The sequence below is a fragment of the Saimiri boliviensis genome, chromosome 2 (assembly GCF_048565385.1).
Source record: "Saimiri boliviensis isolate mSaiBol1 chromosome 2, mSaiBol1.pri, whole genome shotgun sequence".
Taxonomy (NCBI): Eukaryota; Metazoa; Chordata; class Mammalia; order Primates; family Cebidae; genus Saimiri; species Saimiri boliviensis.
The window spans coordinates 74180340-74201157 of NC_133450.1; the positions used below are offsets into that span (position 1 = coordinate 74180340).

At 41.5% G+C, this 20818-nt stretch overlaps 1 protein-coding gene across 1 annotated transcript in view; it reads right to left on the reverse strand.

The window, feature by feature from the left end:
- SETD3 (SET domain containing 3, actin N3(tau)-histidine methyltransferase) overlaps positions 1-20818 on the reverse strand; it is a 76662-nt gene that overhangs the window by 54221 nt on the left and 1623 nt on the right. Inside the window, exons 2-6 of the mRNA XM_003928842.4 lie at positions 7472-7581; positions 5304-5396; positions 3005-3153; positions 933-1005; positions 61-317 (exon numbers count right to left, since the gene is read on the reverse strand). Of these exons, the coding sequence (XP_003928891.2) occupies positions 61-317; positions 933-1005; positions 3005-3153; positions 5304-5396; positions 7472-7574 (675 nt within the window). The 5' untranslated portion in view covers positions 7575-7581. The remainder of the gene's footprint in view (positions 1-60; positions 318-932; positions 1006-3004; positions 3154-5303; positions 5397-7471; positions 7582-20818) is intronic.

Here is a 20818-nt window from a genome sequence, read left to right on the forward strand (position 1 = left end):
ATGGACTCAATTCCTCTTTCTTCCCACTCTGTGAAACATAAACAGCAAACAGCACCTCACCTGGATGACCTTATAGAAGTAGGCATACTGTCGAGCTGTGTTTTTATACTGGCTGAAGACATCATGTATAGCTTGTGTGGACTGCAGATACCGAACTTCTTCTTCTTCAAAGTAGAGAGGAGTGTCATATTCACTGGGGAGAGTTTGAATGTAGGGCTGCCAGAAGGAGTTAGGGCTGGCTCGCTCACACAGCAAATGAAAGGCCAGTGCGATGTTTCCCATGGCTTGAAGGATTCGGTCTTGAGAATATAAAGGCCCTGAATTAACCCAGAAGTTAACAGTGTAAGTTCCACAAACTTCTTTAAAACTTCATTTAAATATGCATTTACAAATTACAGACAAACTAAAAAGGTCTTGTAACATTTAAAGTCAGGTACAGGCTGGTGCAATGGCTCCCGTCTGTAATCCTAGAACTTTGGGAGGTCAAAGTGGCTGTGCTGCTTGAGCTCAGGAGTTTGAGACCAGCCTGGGCAATATAGCAAAACCCTGTCTTTACAAAACACATACATACACATATACACAAAAATCAGCCAGGTGTGCTGGTGCACACCTGTAGTCCCAGCCACTCGGGAGACTGAGGTAGGAGAATCATTTTAGCCTAAGGGATCAAGGCTGCAGTGAGCCATGATGGTGTCACTGTACTCCAGCCTAAGTGTCAAAATGAGACCCTAACTCAAAAAAAAAAAAAATTAATAATGATTAGAAGTCATATGCATTTTTTTTATAACATTAAATGAGAAACACTTAATGCATATTTGAGGGAGTATTTCAGCAGTCGAGAAAACCAAGTATAATCCTTAGTGCCATAAAACAAAATTTTATATATTTTTGCCATTTGTACTTTGCCTTGAACAGTCAGAAATTATTCTCACCCAACACTGAATTTTTAGCAGATTCAACAGTCATTAGTAATTTTCGTGGAACCCATAAGAACAATTCTTCTGCCTAGGGAGAGAAAATAATAGGAGAATCATCAAAACATGGTATCGTCTTTAATCCAACTATATCTATGGTCAGAAATCCAATCACACAGAAAGTACAACTTAAGGCTGCATAGCAGCCCTTCAAATAAATATTCAAATATATTTTAAAATGTAAGCATTGACATTACAGTTAAATGAGCAGAAGCAGAGCTTAAAACCCTGTCTCCAACAGAAACACTAAAACCTACATATACTGAGAAGGAAATAATAATCAAAACAGGGACTTTCAACTTTAACTTGAAGCAAATATAACATTTGGAATAGAGCATAAAGGTGTTTATTTTATTCTTTGCTGTACTTTTAAGTTCTAAAACCAGACCAAAACAAAACAAAATTCCTGCCTCCGAGAAAAACCCTAATCTGTCAGTGTGAATTACTACTACTATTGAGTTTTGAAGCCAGAGTAACATTCCTTCCTCTATACACTTATCTTTAAAGCACAACAGTTAACAGTGGTTTACACATTTTTTTCCCAAAGCATTATCTCATTTTTTGGCAATATAGGATGCTTCCTTTTGCTATGTCCTGTGTATCTTCACTGCATAAAACATGTACATGGTGCTCCAACATGTGAGGAAACAGCAAGAGGGCAGTTGCCTGTAAACCAAGAATGCGCTCACCAGAAGAGACCATGCCAGCACCTTGATCTTGGACATCCAGCCTCCAAATTGTGAGAAATAAATGTCTGTTGTTTAAGACCTCCTCCCCAGTCCTCACCACCCCACGAAAGCACATAGTGAGAAAAGTCTACAGCTGGGATCTTCTGGGCAGCATCCACACAAATGCTGCTTTGAATCTGATACGAGAGAACATGTGGCATCTTGCCTTCACCAATGTCAACTACTGAATTATTTGTATGTGTCTTGTCCCTTACTATACAGATTATAAGCATCATGAAGGAAGAGACTGGTTTTTTTTTGGAAGCAAGGTACTTCTACCATTCACACAGTAGACATTTAACAGGTATCTAATATACCAGCATGTGATTTATCAATATATCAATGAAAGGTTAATTACAACTTAGCCAAAAATGTTGCTGGAGGTTTGAGGGGGCCCAAGTAACACCCTTTCCTCCACCCAAGTTCTGAAGCAACTGAGAGAGAGAGAATACAACAGATGGTCACCCAAAATATCACCTACTGAATCCCAGAATTAGACAGACTCCCCCACCTAGTTACAGGCAGAGCTGGATCCCCACTGCCCTCCCCACGTGTGGCCTGCCCCTGCAAAGCTTCCAGGGCGGAGAGCAGAGTGGAATGAAAGCGTACGGGCAACCAGCTCTCATGGAGAAACAGGCCAAGTTCAGTTCCTTCCCCCAAACTCAGCCAAGAGATTAAGGAGTGCCTCCTCTTGAGAAGAGGCATGAGTGAGGGATGAGGAGAGGCCGGGCATGTCCAGTGACTGCTGCTCCCTTCATGAGGAAGGAAGAACCAAGAACCAAGAGGGGAGAAAAAGCCCTTCTCCCTCAGCAGGTGGTTGATTCTCTCTTCTCTCCCTATTGCCACTGGTGTTGCCATTTTAGTGAGTTCCTAGTACCTTCAGCCTCACAGTCATCCATTCTAGACACTGGCAGGCATCCCCATACCACCAGTCCTCCACCCACTCACCTCCAGTAAGTCACAAGATCCTGTGTGCTTTCTCTCCAAACCATGAGTCCACCTCCTTGTCTTTAAGTAAATCTCAAAATCCTGTGAGGTATGTTCTATGGCCTCCTAACAGAGGCTCAGAAATGTGAACTGACTTGTCCAGTCACTGGTTAGCAGCTTGGCTCCCCAGGAAGATAAGCTAGGAGGGGCGGCTTAGAACAGGAGCCTGAGGCCCTTCCAGGCTGCCTATCTGCCCACAGGGCTCAGAACCAGCTCTCCCCGACCACACGTCTACCTCCTCACCCTGCGCCCTCTAGGGCACACCACAGTTCAAACACACATAGACCCCTTCAGACCAACATTTTATAAACTCACCTTGATATCTCTTGTTGCTCTCAAACCAAAGCCCTCTTCTTTGAAGTTAACCATTTCAAAACCCTCGACAGAAGCCCCATTTTCAGAGGCCCATTTCATTAGATCAGGAAAGTAATCTTCTCTTTTTCCATCAAAAGTAACGGACAGACCTATATTAATCCACGTTTTAGAAAACAAGAGCTACTTTTAGGACACATATCATTCACACGTCTCTCAGAAAATAAAAACAGGCCATAACTAACACTGGAAAGTGTCTTAACACGGCAATCTTGAAATCAACACTAATCACCAGATGGTCAGAGTACATACCTTAATTAACTCGTGACAGGAAAGGAGAATTAAAATCCTAAACTCCCTGTCAGTTACAGTGAAATATATACTGACACTAGGTAATATAAATATTGGCTATTAGGTACATTAGGTAATATAATGGCAAATGGAAGAAAGCGTCTATTACAATTACTATGATTTACAGAGCAGTTTTCTCCTTAAAAGTCCAACATGCCATCTCTCATATTCACATTTGCTTTAACAAAATTTCTGTTAAAACAAAAATGAGTGGCTCACATGTGTGTGCAAGGAGACATGGGTAAGCCCTGATTCCAAGAGAACAAAACTGTAGAGCTCTAAGCCAGAAGGCTGTAAGGCAATTTAAATAAACTAGAGCTGTGTGCATCAACATAAGTCTAACACTAAATGTAACATTGTGGTTTTTGAAAAATCACCTAGTATGACACCATTTAGGTAAAATTTTCAAATATCAATTAAAATCATATATTTTTATGAGGTTACTTACAAAGCAGTTCACAGTGAAGATGAACACCCCACAAGGAGGTAGGGAATGGAAGGGGATGAATGTGTGAGGTTTTAGCTGTATCTATAATATTTTATTTGTTAAAAACAAATACAAAAACAAAACCAAGGACTGAGGAAGGGAAAGGAAAGCTGACCAGTGGATGAGAAAAAAAGAAAGGACAATGTGAATACACAGTGACACGTGCTCAGCTGGGGTAGTCGATTCTTGGGAATCCGTTATATTAATTTCTGAACTTTTCAGCCTGCCCGAAATATTCAAAAAGACATGCATAGAAAAAGCCATTCTATTTGGATGAGTTAAAGGAGAGGAACAGGAACTTTATTCTGAGGAAGCTGGGCGTAGCTCAGCCGCCCATGGCCATCTGACGACAGCATTGTCAACAGTCAACCTGATTTGTAAAGAGCGCATGCTGGGCACACAAAGACACCTGCTAAATGGTGAAAATAACCAGAATGACGACTGTTCGAAGACAGAACTTCCTCTTCACTCCTTGAGAACGGGCAAATGCTCTATCCTCAGTGTCAGGTGGAGCAAATAATATCTACACAGAAGAGAAACTAAGGCGCTACAGAATTTTTTGGCTACCCACTTGGTGACAAAGGATTAGCACAGACTCCCATTTAGTGCAAATAAACCCATTATGAAGGAACTTGTTTGAAAACACCCATTACGAACTCACCATTTTGGAGTTTGAGACCATCTAAGCTGAAGACCACATGTTTATAGATGTGTATGGTATAGCAGTGAAACTACTACTTAAGAGAGCAAATAAGAAACAAGCCCCTCCTGACGCCCTTCATGACAATAAGAAAGGGAGCCTCAGAAGACTGCCCCACAGTCCAATGCATGCTCCTTAGGACGTTTTCTGCTTCTCCCTTCCACGTGGTCCTGCATAATAATCTTTACTTTCTGTGCTTTACAGAAAAAAAACAATAGGTATACTGAATGAGCTTTTTCAAACTCACACTTAGCCCCATGCCAGCCTGGATGAGAATCATTACAATGGCTACTGCATACATCCTGTAAAAACACAGCTTAAGAAATATGACCTCTTATTTAACTAAGATGTGTGTGAGTTCATCAAAAATCTTGCTAATGCATTAACCAATCAGCATTTGTGTGTTGACCATACATACTATTACGTACTGTCCTGAAACTCAAAAGGAAATAACAGTATAAAAACCAGATTTAAATAAATACTGCATAAAATAAATAAATAAATACAATCTTGTCATTTTAGCCCCCAGATACAAATATTTTATTCTCCTAAGCTCAACATTCTCACCCTTTCCGAAGCAGGTCATAGCATCTTAGAAAGGAGAGAAATCCTAACTGCTCTCTCTCCCAGTCTGCAAACCCCACTACAAGACCTTTCAGAGTGACACCAATGATGCAGAGAATTTTACTACTCATCAACCCTCTGGCCTAACCAAGTTTCTACATGACACTATTAAACTATGGTTATCATTCTAGCAATTTTACCTTTTTGCTTTTTCCGTATTTTCTCAACTAGAGTCCGGATCTGCACATACTCTTCCCACTCTTTTCCTGGGCCAGGCGCAGGACTGCTGCATTCTGTAACGTAAGAGGTATGGTACTGAAACACTTCTTTCAACTTAACCTACTAGTCTGCGGAAGAAAGAGGATTTAGACTTTGTTGTTGCTGTTCTGGTTGGTTTATTTTTAAAAGACAGACATACAACAGCCATAATAATGATGTGAAAAGTACAAGCAGGTCCCCTTCCCAAAGCAGACAAACCCTGGGAAATCATAAAAATGCCCCTCACTTAATGTACGCGAGAGACGGCACTGGGCAAACACCTAGCTCGCATCCAACTTATTCTTAGTCAACTTTTTTTAGAATATACTAACAGGAAACCCTAATAAAAAGCTAAGCTAAAATGCAAACTATCCCCCCAAAACTCTTCTATATGGTAAAAGAAGTTAATAGTAAAAGTCGACTTTTCTTTTTAGTTAAACCCCATAACACTGATTTCCTAAGGAAACCAGTTAAATTGGACATAAGGACAATTAGTCGACAAACATTTCACATCCATGTGTATGGCACTATATTCAGCACTCTGGGGGAGTTGCAAGATGAGACGGCACAGTCACTGCTAAAAAAGAAGCTAAGATTCCACTGTGGGGCCAGAAGCAAAAGACCAACACCCGAGACTGAGGTGTGGGTTTGCAAGGCTGCACACTGGGCACCCCGCCTACTGGCAGCTCTTTCTTTTCACACAGCTGCACTGCTTTAGAGAGCCCCTTCCCATGCTCCTGCTAAACCTTTGGGGCTCCTTTGCTCTCTATTAAGAGAGCATATGTGGCAAATAACTAACGATAACTAGATACGCGCCAAGTCTTAACTATGAAGTGCAGCCAGTCTCACTTCAGTTTCTAACAATAAGCCTGGAACAGGTTTCAGAGGTAAAGCAGCAGCGAGCCTGTCCTCAAGCTGCCCATAGGCAGGGGAGTTTGGCGAGGAATGGTAAGGACAGCCACGGTCCCGCAGCCCATAGGGTCTAGGGGAACACTCAGGAGGGACCTGACTCCAACTTGGCTACAGCCTGCTTTCTGTCTCGAAGGGACAGCTGCATTTTTACTTGAGGTTTGGCCTGCCACATAACCTAAACATGGGCTAAAGGCAACGGAGTGACCCCAGTTACATCCAAGGTACTAACTGCACCAATTCAAATTCATAGTTTTTAAAAGTTACCAAACTACACTAACTTACTAAAACAAGTACAGACACTTAATAGATACTCCATTTCCTTAAACCAAGAACTCTCAAACTACAGCATGTAAAAATCAGAAACAAAGCCAGATGCAACGGCTCACGCCTGTAATCCCAGCACTTTGGTAGGCAGAGGTGGGGGGATCTCCTGAGTCCAAGACTTCAGGACCAGCCTGGGCAACAAGGCAAAAACCTCATCTCTACAAAAAAAAAAAAAAAAAAAAATTAGCCGGGTGTAGTGACACAGGCCTGTAGTCCCAGCTACTCAAGAGACTGAAAGGAGCCAAGGAGGTCAAGGCTGCAGTGAGCTGTGATTGTGCCACAGCAATTCCAGCCTGGGCAAGAGAGCAGGACCCTACCTAAAAAAAAATCAGAAGCACTATCATTTGAATCACCAAAAAGAAAGGTGAGCCATCCCAGTGAGGCAGAGCTCTGAAGGCTGGCTCTCCAAGAGGCACGCTGGACTTACCTGGGGCTAACAGCCCATGAAGCACCTTCACGCACCACATCTCAAAAGGTCCTTGGCTCGTTCCCTGAGATGGTTACTATCTATGTTTACCAATAAGAACACTGAGTTTCAGAAGGGGTCAGTGATCTCTCAAGGGGCACACTGTGGAAAAGCAGCAGTGCTTGTTCTTGCCCCTGGGTCCCCAGGGTTCCAGGTGGCTGCGCTATGAAAGCTCCTATCTGTTATTTCATCTGAGCCTCATTAACAGCCACACGGTTCCAACAGGCATTTCCATGCTCACAGACAGGGACTACGAGTCTGAGAAGCTCTGTGACTCGCCCAGGCCCACAGCTAGTAAGCTCAGACCTGAATATCAGCTTGTTTGATGCACGCTTCCCCATCCTGTGACAAAGAAGTAAAAGGCACAGCCACTGCATCCAGGTGAGGAGAGCCCAGAGGAGGACTTACTCTGCAACAGTTCACTGGTCAGGTTCAAGATTTCCTTCGGTGACACAGTTGCTGTAGCACCAGTGCCAGATTTCTGAGTTTTTACTCGACTCTTCTTACCCATTTTCTGACTACGGAGAAGAGAAAGAAAAAAGAAAAAATTACATTACCAAAGAACAAAATCAATAATAAAACATGTCTAATACATGGCAGTGTTAGTCTTCAGAAGCTAACTAAGATCCTACCTTACGTGTGCTATATCCTGAAGTTTTCTTCCAGAAAAATAAATGTGTAATATTAGTATTTAGTGGTTGTCAAATGGGAAAAAAAAAAATCTGCTTTGTAGTCTCCAGAAGAAAAGTTCGTTCTTTTTCACCTACAAAAACTATAGTAGAAGCAAATTTTACTCTAGATTTTTTTTTATTATATAGATTTCATTCTGCATACTAACATATTCCAGGATACTAGAGAGATAAAAATCACGTATACTTCATATATGCATGAGCATAAAGACCTATGTATTCTCTCCCCACTTTGCCTTAAAATAATCATTTCCCATTAACCATAACTCTATCATAGGCAACTGATTACATTTTCTGGGCAAATGCTGAAGATGTTTTACAGCTGGAAGAAACTGGCGAGCTAGTCTAACTCCTACATTTTGTTCCTTGGGAAATCCCAAGTGCCTTGCCTGGGATTTCACGGGAAGCTGATGGCAGACCTGAGACTTGAACAAGACCTCCCATTGCCTTCCGGTGTGCCACAAACGGGTCCTCCATTTGTGGGCACGTGAGAAATGAGGAGCATATTCTCACAGGCAGATGAGACCATGTAGCACAGACACATCATGGTGTCCTGGGTAAAGACCCCTATGAGATAACGCTTGCTTCAAAGTGTTTTTAACACAGTAGGTCTCAAAGAAAGCGAGGGACGTGGATGTGTGAAGAGCGAGCGGGGCAATTCCAAGACAGGGACAGGATGAGGAGAATCGCGAGAGAGGCACAGTGAGGAAGGGAAGCCATCTGGAAGGGGGTCTCCGGGAAGCCCAGCAAGGCAGCCACTCAAAAGAGGGTGAGAGTCACTGCCTGAGGAGTCTGAGGCTAAGACGATGACCCAGGAGCATCCAGCCAAGAAGCTGGTAGAGCGATCCATAACCTAATGAATAATAACCAGCACGAGGATGGCCTCCAGGAGCCCTGACCAGTCAGTTACACTTCATCTCAAGTGAGAATTAAAAAGCAGACTTTGATCCATTTCTTTTTCACAAAAAGAAGTAACTATGATCATGTGAAGAACTAGGCTAGGACAAAGGTTTAAAACATTTTCTCCCACTATACAAATGATCACTGATTCTTTTGTAACTGAATCCATGCATATATGGGGAAAATAGTAGGAAATCACATTATTTAACAGGCTAACATGTGTATCTTCTCTTATGCACCTAATATATAAAGACTAATGTGTAACACATTATTATAGTAAGTCTTCTAAAAATCAGTGTAAAATACACAGTGTCAGTCATCCTGGAATAAAAGGAAACTGGTGAAAAGACGTAAAACTTTTGCAGCAACAAAAGGAATTTTTTTCCCGCGATCCAAAGAAAATTTAAGTGAGGGGAGGGCAGGATGAAAGACCGCTTAAGCCCCTTTTCCTATTTTTCCTATACTTAAGGACTACCTTCTTAGAAGATAAAAAAGCTCCCCATGGTTCTGGCTCACAGCCAAGAGCAAGGGCACAGCCTGGAGAGAGCACCTCCACCCTTCTGGGCATTTCAGGCCTCCCACATCTGCCGAAGGCATATCTGGAGGACCACTGAACTTAACCTGAAAATAACTAAAACCACCAAGGAGTCTGGTAATAAGGATGTTAATCACACTTCCAAATATAGTGGGTCTGCTGGCGTGGCAGGAGGAGACGCAGAAGCATCCTGTCAGTGATGGCTTAGCTGGCCTCTCCCTTCGGCCCTGCCTCAAAGGCCTTCTGCTGTGGGAGCCTGTAAATGATGCAAGAACATCACTCTGATGAGGAGCTCCAAGACCCTTTCTCTTCTCTTAACAGTGAGCCTGGGACGGTGGGGCTGTTCCGAACCAGCCCTCATGGGGGTGCCACCAACAGCTACAAAACAGGCTCTACTGGCTCTGCTGGCAGCCCCTCACCTCCCCCAAAGTCTTCCCTCAGCGATCCACCCAAGATCCACCCAACTCCAGTTGCTCACTGATATAACAGCAGCTGTTCCCTGGAGCTCAGTATTTACCCTGTCAGGTGCTGGGCTAAGACACAGCTCTCCATTTGATCTTCCTAAACACTTTAGGCTGTAGATATTATCCTTATCTTTCAGATAGCATTCTCAAAAAGGTTAAGTCCCTTCTCTTTGTCCAAGGTCATGGATCAGGAAAGAGGCAGAGCTAGAATCTGAACCCAGAACCACTACGACATTGCCTCTGTTTAAATACAGATTTAAAAAAATAAATAAAAAGAGTACATGGCAGCAGGAGGTCTTCCAGATCAAACACCATGGGATATGGAGCACAACCCTCCACACTCCCACCAGCAGCCGCTCAGCCCACACCTGGGCAGCACCAACCACTTCCTCCTGCACCTCCTGAATTCATCCTCATGGTTAGACCCTAACACTAGTCTCAGACATCTCCCTGCCCAAGCCTGTCCCTGCTGCTTAAATCTACCCTCACGCTGCCACCACCCTCTCACAACACCGAGGCTCCCAAACCCCCTACAGACATAGTCATGTACCTCCTATCTCTCTGCCTCCCCATCTGCCTTTTGACTGTAGTATTTTAGTCACTTATTCACAAACTCTTGGTTTTCTCTAAAAATCCTGCCCAGGAATCCCCTTAAAGCCTACCTGGTCCCCCAAATCACAATCTTCTCTTCTCTGCACCCCTGCAACTTGTATGTTCTCCCAATACTGAAGGACCCCATTGTACTAAAAGATTTGCTCACATACCAGCTTCCCTTCAGATAACAGGTTCCTTGAGGACATCCTCTCCGTCCTGTTTCTATTTGTAACCCCAACATACAGTCCGGGCCTCAGCACACGGCAGGTGCTACACAGAGGATACCACTCTGAGCTCCCAGGAAAAGCATCTGCACAGGTCTTAGGTCAGGTTACAATCTCCATTTCTGAAGCTTCTACCCAAGTTTCTATCCCCTTGGAATAGACAGAAAATGTCTAGTTCCTGCTCCATGTGAGAGAAGACCATTAAAAATATGGCTCCAATGATTCGAAAACACAATACATTCCATTTACAGTCTACAGTTGAGTACTTATAACTCCAATTGTTCTCAAGATTTCTTTTTTAAGCCAGAAAATTGCTGGCTTTTAGAAATGAGTAATACATGTATAAATACAGCAAAGGTATAACTTCAAAACACACCAATAAATTAACCCCTGGGAGGGGAGATATGCTAGAATGCAATCTTCAAAGGTCCTGTAGGATGATGTTTATGAAGTCACTGAAGCCACTCCTAGCTAAGACCCTCATCTCCATCTCTTTCAATCCATTCCTGATTCATTTCCCTGCCTACAAGTCCTCCCCCACCACAATGTCAAGTTAGTTTTAATAAATTGAGGTACAAAATACAAACTGCATAGGCTTAGCGCAGTGACTCACGCCTACAATCCCAGCACTTTGGGAGGCCAAGGCAGGTGGACTGCTTGAGCCCAGGACTTTGAGACCAACCTCGGCAACATGGCGAAACCTCGCCTCTACAAAAAAAAACAAAAATTAGCCGGGGGTGGTAGCCCAAGCCTGTAATCCCCAGATACTCAGGAGGCTCAGGTGGGAGAACCCCTGGAACCCAGGAGGTGGAGGTTGCAATGAGCTGTGATGGGGTCACTGCACTCCAGCCTGGGCAACTGAGGGAGACTCTGATTTAAAAAAAAAAAAAAAAAAAAAAAACCTATAAACCACATAGTACACGAATTCATTGACTCATCCTCATTCATGCAAGGCCCCACCCTTGGAGAAGGTAGCAAACATACCAGTCATCGCCAGCAGTCCTGATGAACCTTATCGCAATCAGTCCATCCCCCAGTAGCCCATATTTTGACTTCTATCGCCATCGATCAGTTCTTCCAATTCTTAAACTTCATATAGGTGGAATTACACATTTTGTAGGTTTCTTTTGCTCACATGTGTTTCCCCAGCTCATAGGATAATGCCTAACCTCCCGGCAAGGTCTTTGAGGACTGAACCACCTCACCCCATTTTACACGTCCGGTTTCATCCTACCTTTACACAATACAGCTACAGGAGACTGACTGTTCCTCTTCCTTTTTCTGGAATGCAGCTATCTCACTGCCTTGTCCCCTTGTCTTCTCCTGGCAAGATTTTTCACATACTTTGAAGCTCTATCAAAATGTCCCCCGTTGCCTTGAGGGAAACTCTAGACTCCTCCATGCAACCCTCACGCCCAACAAAGTCAGTAAGAAAGGGTCAAATTCAAGGTTATTACAGATGCTAAAGGCTTGGCTTATCTTGGGATTCTGTCTTTGGCAGCTTCTTTGGACTGTTTCCCTCCCACAGGGATACAGCTGTAAGGGAGAAAAAGTGGCTAGCCTAGGTGAGGCAGAAAGAATCTTTGTCTTAATTAAGGATTGGGGAAGGAGTTGCCTATCCTTCTTCCAGTAAATCTATCTCCCTAGGGCACAGAACCCTAGACCCAAACCCTCTCCTCAATCTGTTACACTCAGAAACGAGTTTCCAGGGCTCTCCCAGTAAGCCTCCTCATTGGCTGAGACCACCCTGTACGAGGGCTCTCCTCAGTCCCCTGTACCCTGAATCCCAGGCAGTCAGGAGCGTTACGCCCAGCCTTTAGCATGACTTTAAGAACTTAGTCACTGAAGGCAAGTGTTTCTTGGTACCAGTTCTGTAACCTACCTACTATGAACTTGGGGCCATCACTGTCTGTGAGATTCCTTTGTGCAACTCTGGGTTCAGTATGATTTGGCACTAGTATTTGTGGGACACCCCTAACTCAAAGCACCTTGAAGGCAGATACCCTACATTTACTTCGTTCACCCCTAGAGCATCAGGCTTTCCTGTTGTTTCCCAGCTCCCCACATCCTGCCTTCCCTTGGCCTGGCTGTCATTCCCTGGCAGCCTTTGCTCTGTTACTTCAGCCTAAATGCCCTGACCCCTGGTGAGTACATCAGGGTCCTCCACCTAAAATCCTGGCTAAAACCCCACCTCACTGGCAAGGTCTCTGCCCCACACCTCCACAGCACAGGCCCTGAACCCCCGGGACCTCACCTACTGCGGTCTAAACTCTTCTACCCACTGTCTTGTGGCAGGAAAAAACCCAAAGCTTCCATCTCTATGTTATCTATAGGTTCTAATATAGTGCCACAAACATACAGAAGGTCAAATACTTGTTGACTAAAAGAAAAAATTTTGGACAGCATACTTGAATATATTGGTGTTACTAATTTTGACATTCCTCCCAACAGTGATTAAACAGTAGTCAAAATGAGACATTTACTGAGTAATTCTACTAAGGAAATATGGTAATTCTTAAAAGTAAAAATATAAATGTATATGTAGAGATACAGATAATGATAGATAGATGGGCCACACCATGAAGGACAGGGGTTAGGGTTACGCTTATGTAATATCACGCTTAAAAGACAGTTCTGTGGGGCATAGAGGCACATGCCTATCATCCCAACTGCTCAGGAGGCTGAGGCGGGAGGCTCTCGAGCCCAGGAGTTCGAGGCTGCAGCAAGCTATGATCATACCTGTGAATAGCCACTGGGCTAGAGCCTGGGCAACACAGCAAAATTCTGTCTCAAAATAATTTTTTTGAAAGATAATCTCTTTTCAAAATCCAGTTTTAGATAGAAAAGCTTTAGGACATTAAATTTAATAAGAGAAACTCTGAAAAACACACTTGAATTTTTTAAGCATTATTGGTCTTTAGAAAGCAATAAAGCAGGAATTAGAAAAGGAAAGGAAAGCCTATAGCCCAAACACAGGGAACAGCTCCATGGGCACTTATGACCAAAGACACAAGCATCTATCTGCCTATGACCTCCCTGCATTCCCACCACAGCCCACTGAGGCCGGCAGTGACCACAGTCAGTTGTCAGGAGGCTTAAAGAGGGCTGTGACTTGGCCAAGACACCACAGGTGCCAAGCAGCAGACCCACAGCATCAACTTGAAACCTGCATTAGCTCCAGCAATATAGGTAAACTCTACAGGCAAACTTGATTAAACAAGCTGTGCAACGTCTCTGTGCCCATACTATGTTTGCTGTCGCAGAAGACAACAAAATTAATGGAACCAGGCAGGCCTGCAGTTCTCAAGGATGAGACTGGGAAACCAAGACTCACACTCAAAATAAAGCAGCATGGATAATTCCTAAAACACATAAGTAACTAAACATAGAAGGGCAAGGAATAAAGTACAATTCAAGAAGGATGACTAAATTTTAAGATTCAGTTTGAGAAGGTGTTAGTATCCAGTATGTGTGGTTTCCTAAATTCACCCCACATTGCCTTCTTTTAGCTATCAAAAAAGATTCATTCTGTGGAAGTTCCCCAACCTTGTAAATTTAAATAACTACCCTTTTCATTTATGATTCAAAGGTTTGTTTCATACAATGAATAATTTTCATAATCATTTCAGCTGAATTTGGGGCTAAATAACAAGTTTAAACAAATGAAACAAATAGGTGTTTTGAACATCCTTCATGCTCTTCATGAAAAAATCTATTAAACATTCATCAAGTTCCCACAAAGACCAAATGTTTACTTTCAATATTTATTTCCAATATTTATATTAGTAAAATATAAATGCATCCTAAATTAAATAGATACGTTTACACACACACACTCACTTACGAATATTAGCCAGAAGGTACAATGTTCAATGTTTTTCCCCAAAGTTTAGACTGAAATCAGGCATAATTTACAAATACTTACTGCATTATCTTAAGAAAAATAGGACCAAAAAAAGATTTAAATAATAATTAAGGCAAAATAAATTATGAAAAGTAGCAATACAGGATTGATACATGAATTATACAATCATAGTCACTCAGAGGAAGGGGTATCTATAAAAAGGAACAGCTAAGCCAAGAGTTTCACACATATCTACATTTCTTCACCATCAAGATATTTTAAAAATGTACAGAATCTCCAAACTTTGGCCCTTTAAAACACTATATACCATTTACAAGTCCATCAATAACCTCCTCATCTAACAGACAAGAAAGGCTTTAGAAGACAGAGAAATGAATGGCATATTCAATTATTATTTAAAGTGCTGACATAATATACAGGGGCATCTGTAATCAAAACCACCACCTCTGTCAGTCAAGTGATTCTTTTCCATATAATCTGAATCGTGGAATAAGTGGGTCAAGAGAAATAAGCACATTTAGTGACCTTGGCTAATGTGGGGAGTGGGGGAGAAGGTGGGGTAAAAGGTGCTAAAAATCTAACCCATTTTTACAAAGTATAGTTCATATATAATGAACAGATTTGGATGGAATTCACTTGCATTTTTTTTTCAAACATTCTAAATGGAAAGGATATTTATTTTATATTTCTTGCATTCCCTTGAAATTGCTGCTTTCAACTAAACAGAACTAGAATAAACATTTTTGATTACACTTATCTGGCAATTTATCCAGGAAACCTTAGCTCAAGCACAGCATCTGTTTTTCAATGTATCCTGCATTGACTCAACTTCACAGCTGGGTTGACTAAGGGAGAGAATGGTCCTAAGGATGGCTTCCTCCACCTCAAGCTCCCAGCTGTAAAGAATACTTGAGGGAGTGTGAGGGCCTAATCTTCCTGTAGAAAGAATAGGAAACACTCTTTTCTCACTCTTACTAAAATACTTTGCTGGCCATTAGGATCAGATTACTACATTCAGAATTAAATGCACAAATTATAGGATGATGAGTTAGGAAAATGAAAGCATTCTGAAATTGAAAAGTATTTAACTGCGCAATGTTGCCTTTCCTGCAGATACTGATCAAGTGCCATGGAACCACGTTAGCTGAAACTCATACATACCAGAAATGTGTACTGACTTTGCAAAGTAGCAGGGCCTCGTAGCGGTGCCATCCCATACTAAACTCTTACCAGTTTACATGACTAACCGGCACCTATCATTTTAATCTTCTAATCAGAACAGGAACTGGGCCAGGGGCAGTGGCTCATACCAGTAATCCTAGCACTTTGGGAGGCTGAGGTGGGTGGATCATCTGAGGTCAGGAGTTCAAGACCAGCTTGGCCAACATGGTGAGACCCCCATCTCTACTAAAAATACAAAAATTAGCCAGGTGTGGTGGTGCACACCTGTAATCCTAGCTACTCAGGAGGCTGAGGTAGGAAAATTGCTTGAACCCAGGAGGTGGAGGTTGCAGTGAGCCAAAAACCAGCCACTGCACTCCAGCCTGGGCAACACAGTGAGACTCTGTCTCAAAAATAAATAAATAAGTAAAAAATAAAAGAAGACTGATATGCCACAACTCAAAAGTACCAAGAAGTCAAGGCAAGCAGGCAGGGAAGAAGGCGGAATTAATTTCAACTCAGTAACTACTTAATAAGTACCAGGATGTATACAGATCTGTAAATTTTATTAAAATTTAATCTTGATACAAAACAAATTGGGCTGTCCCATGTAAGTATTATAACTTAAGATTTTAAAAATACGGTTGTTGGCCAGGAACAGTGGCTCACACCTGTAAACTCAGGAGTCTGGGAGGCTGCGGTGGGTGGACCACCTGAAGTTGGGAGTTCAGGACCAGCCTGGCCAACATAGTGAAACCCCATCTCTACTACAAATAGTCCCTCCTACTTGGGAAGCTGAGGTACAACAATCACTTGAACCCAGGAGGCAAAGGTTGCAGTGAGCCAAGATGGTGCCACTGAACTCCAGCCTGGGCCACAGAGCAAGACTCTGTCTCAAAAATGAATAAATAAATAAAAGTACAGTTGTTGCTTTTCACAATGTCATTTTAGAGATAACTAAACCATTTCTGACTTTTCATTACATAGTAGGTTTTAGTTTTAAACTGCTGTTGAATGAAGTTGTAAATAAATTAACATGAGGCTCCTATTTAATGGAAGTTACCAAAAAAGCCTTTTGTAAAGCAAAGATTCATTGGGTATCATGAATAGAAATTTCCTATTACATCTTTCTAAAATAAAAAAGACAATATTATGTGTGAAGAAACAGCTATAATCTGTCAAGAAATTACCTTCAAATCACCCACATTCCTTAACATAACAATTCTGGATTCTAGAACCAAGGAGCATCAGGATTAGAGGTGACCTCCGGGGTTACCTATAGTACCTCTCAACCCCACACGTTTAAGACAATGGCGCTTGACGTTGTGGAGCAGTCAGGATCAGGCTTCACCTGATCTAGTCTGAAAAGGACAGAAGACAGGCAGGACACAGCTTGTTATTCCTGATTAACAAACACATGGCCTAAGGCAGATTGCCAGTTAAGTGAAAAGGGCAGATCCAAAGCTTCCGCCTTTAGGTGGCCAGCAGAGCTGCACCTTTAATTCCAAGGCAACCTCCTGCCTTGTCAGCCCCTCCAGTACTATATTGCGGAAAAGTTCACCATCCTCTCTGACCCGTCAGCTTTCATGTCTCCCCAAAGTTTTGTCTTCTCCAGGCTTAATGTACCCCTTATTACTACATATTTCCCAAAAGTGAGCAAAACCACTTAAGCATATTATACTTCAATGAACAGTTTTTTAAAGTCAGTGAAACCCTTCAGATGTATTCTGAGATGGACTACCACCTTCCTGGAACTCAAAGACATTCGACTAATATTCTTAAGACTGCCCTAGCTTTTCTATGAGCCAAGTGAATTCATTCCCTCATTCCTGCACATTTCTTGAGAATCTAATCTGAAATAAAAAGATGAAAGCAGCATGGTCCCATTTTCTTTAGGACAAGACAGTAATCAAAGACTTTCGTGATGTTCAGCAAGATAAATCAAACAACTGAGTTTTTGAACCTAAATGCAATTATTCATGCTGTCATGTTCTTTATTTCAGCACCATCCTTGCCATGACCTGTGTCCTGTGGCAGTTCTCAACACAATTGTCCCCATCACAATCAGTCATTTGGGCATTTACTATATGAACAGAAACTGAGGTAAGAATTTTACACAATATAAGATAGGTATTATGCCCCCTTTACAGATGAGAAAGCTGACACTTACAGAGACTGGTTAATTTATGCACAATGATAGACTCAGTTTGTGTCAGAGCCTCACCAGCACACCTCAACGACATATCTTACTGATACTCAATAATATTTCATGAGTTCAGCTCAAAACCAACCCACTTATGAGAGCTCCAAAGGTTCACTATTATCTCTGATACTCAAAATAATACTATTCCCTTGCAAGGTAAAACATACACATGTGAAAGTGTTATCTCCTTGGCCTTTTAAAAATAGTTATTTTGCTGTCTTTGTCCAAATACATAGGAAGAGATTAAATTTGGTTCTAATTTGGGATATGGGCAAAACTTCCAAAAGAGCTTCCACCCAATCCAGCACAATGCCACACTTTTGTTGTGGGGCAAAAACACAGAACCGTGAGGTGATCATGATATGTAGCAATGCTAAATAATTACAACCAACAAATCAAAAGTGTTATTAGTCTATAGACACTAGTAAATATTTTACGGTAAAAGCAGCTTTAGGAAGTATTTTTCAACCCTAATCCTTACTTTCTCTCAACTATGTGTAACAGAAAACTGCTGATATTGAAAAGGCATGTCTATTTTCTGAGACTGAATATTGTTAACCATTTTAGTAGGAAGAATTTCTTAGGCTTGTTATGTCCTAATGCATTGTATTCTTAAAAAAATGGAAAGTGAAACTCAGAGATCATAGTTAATGATAAAGCTAAGATGGTGCATATTTTATTAAGAGCTCTGTGTATCATATATTTTTATCAATTAAAAATTAAAAATAAAAAGTTCTGTGGAAACACCTAATTATCTACATTCTCCAGAAAATTTTTTTTGTCCTTCTAAAAAACAGTGGAAACATTCTTCCTGCTCTGTCCCTGTGTCCTCCCCAACTTCCCCGTCCCAGTACTGATGTTAGACTTATAAAAGGCTAAGAATTCACTTTTTGGCTTAGTAATCAGTACATCCCTCTCAAAATCTTACCTTCAAAGACAGATTTGTCTTCCATTGTCAAGGAAGACTGTTTAGACTTACTAGTTCACTTCTACTTGGAAAGTACTTGATATAAGAAAATAAAGAATTGCAAAGTCTTAACTTTGATATTTGAATTTTATAATCATTTGGAATCAGTTTTCTTCCACTCAAATTTATCTCAGTCAAAAATGTTCCGTATCTGTGTTTTTACCTCTTGTTTTTATGATCCGTTTATTTCCAAAACTTAGAGGAGACTCCCAAGTGGAAATGGTGTCAACACAGCTCATCTCTGACTTGAGTTAAAAAGCAAGACTTCTTAATCTTGCAGATGCTAATTTTTTTTTTCAAAAGACTATTAAGTGACTTTTTAAAAAGCCAAGTCTCAGGCCAGTCGTGGTGGCTCACACCTGTAATCCCAGCACTTTGGGAGGCTGAGGTGGGAGGATTACCTGAGGTCAAGAGTTCGAGACCAGCCTGATCAACTCAGAGAAACCCCACCTCTACTAAAAATTTACAAAATTAGCCAGACATGGTGGCACATGCCTGTAATCGTAGTTACTTGGGAGGCTAAGACAGGAGAATAGCTTGAACCCAGGAAGCAGAGGGTGCAGTGAGCCAAGATTGCACCACTGCACTCCAGCCTGGGCAACAAGAGTAAAACTTGGTCTCGAAAAGAAAAAAAAAAAAAAAAAAAGTCAAGTCACAACTTCTTTGTAATAGGAAAACACATCATATCTATTAATATTTTGACAGAAATTTATTTTTACCTTGAGAGTAAATATTATGCAAATTAATTCTATTTGCCTATCAAAACAGTTAAGCTCTCCAATGTTATGAATAGGAAAATCAGATGATAAAAAGAAATCCAATGGACAGAAATCCATTGTAAAGGAAACAAAAGTGAAAACTGTAGCAAACTGTAAAAGCAAGACTCTAGTCTAACACTCTTGACTGGTAAGTATGACCTAGAATGAACTGTTACCCAGATAAACACTTCTGTGACTGCAGCAGGAGAGAAAAGATGCACAGCTAATTAAAGGATTTTTTGCTGATTAAAAAAAGGGCCCAAAGATAATGATAGGTAATTGAGAAAGAAAATATTATAACTGGCCACAAGCAACATCCACAGTAACATAAGAATAAAGATATGTTCACTGTTCTGTTAAAAACATTTAATGCCATAGTAATAAATGACTCCCAGTCCTCTTTGGGGGAACAAAGTCCCCACTCCATTCGCAGGAGTTCAGTCCAAGGGAAGGAAACACACTTGAAACTCTTCCTCCCCACCCACAACAGAAGCACCAGACACAGCAGCCAGGGAAAAGGCAAACCAGTCTCTAAAGATAAATAACCTCTCAGAGATGGATATGCGTCCAACTACACATAAGAAAGATAATAGTATTATTAGTTACAGTTCTAAAACCTACTTCGGATTTGTGATAAGAAAAAAGACTATGTAATTCAAACATTTAAGAAATCTGGTAAGCCTCAAACTAAACTGACATCTAGTCACAAAGCATTCAGAGTAACCCTGACTCGGAGGTAGGATTTTTACTAAAACACAGCATAAACTATGCACCTGGTTTCATTGATTTCAATAAATATTCACTCCAAGCAAGGCTCTGTCGCTGATGGTCATATTTTCCCTAGTGCTGTTATCCTGTCATTCTCCTCCAGGCAGGAGAGTACCGCGTTTCAACGAGGCTGTTGTGACCGTTTATCAGAACTCTCAAACAAAAACAGTTGTCCAGTGGTTGAACTTTAAATAGGAAAAATATCTGAGCACAACCTCCACATTTTTCTCATTATGCAGTGGCTTCTAAAGCAAAAGTTTAATTATCATTTAAAATGTGGCCTAAATGTCCACGGCAAGGAAGAGCAGCTCAGCAACCATCACTTTCTTATTGACAGTCTCACCGTGCTCTTATGAGAAGCTTTCGCTTTTACCATACACACACACATACAGATGTTTTAATCTTTAAGTCCAACATCACTCCAATTCCAGGAAAAAAAGCACTGAGATGTTAGCACACTGGAGAAGTAACCATTTTACTCCTTCAAACTAAAGTTCTATCTCAGATATTAACTTACAATCTTAAACACACAGAAAGGAGGGTGGACAGGAAAGGGGTAGCAAAAGGCTAAAATCCAAGGCTGTCCGGGGTCCCAATAAAGAGGTTGTTCTGTAGCTGTTTGAGAAC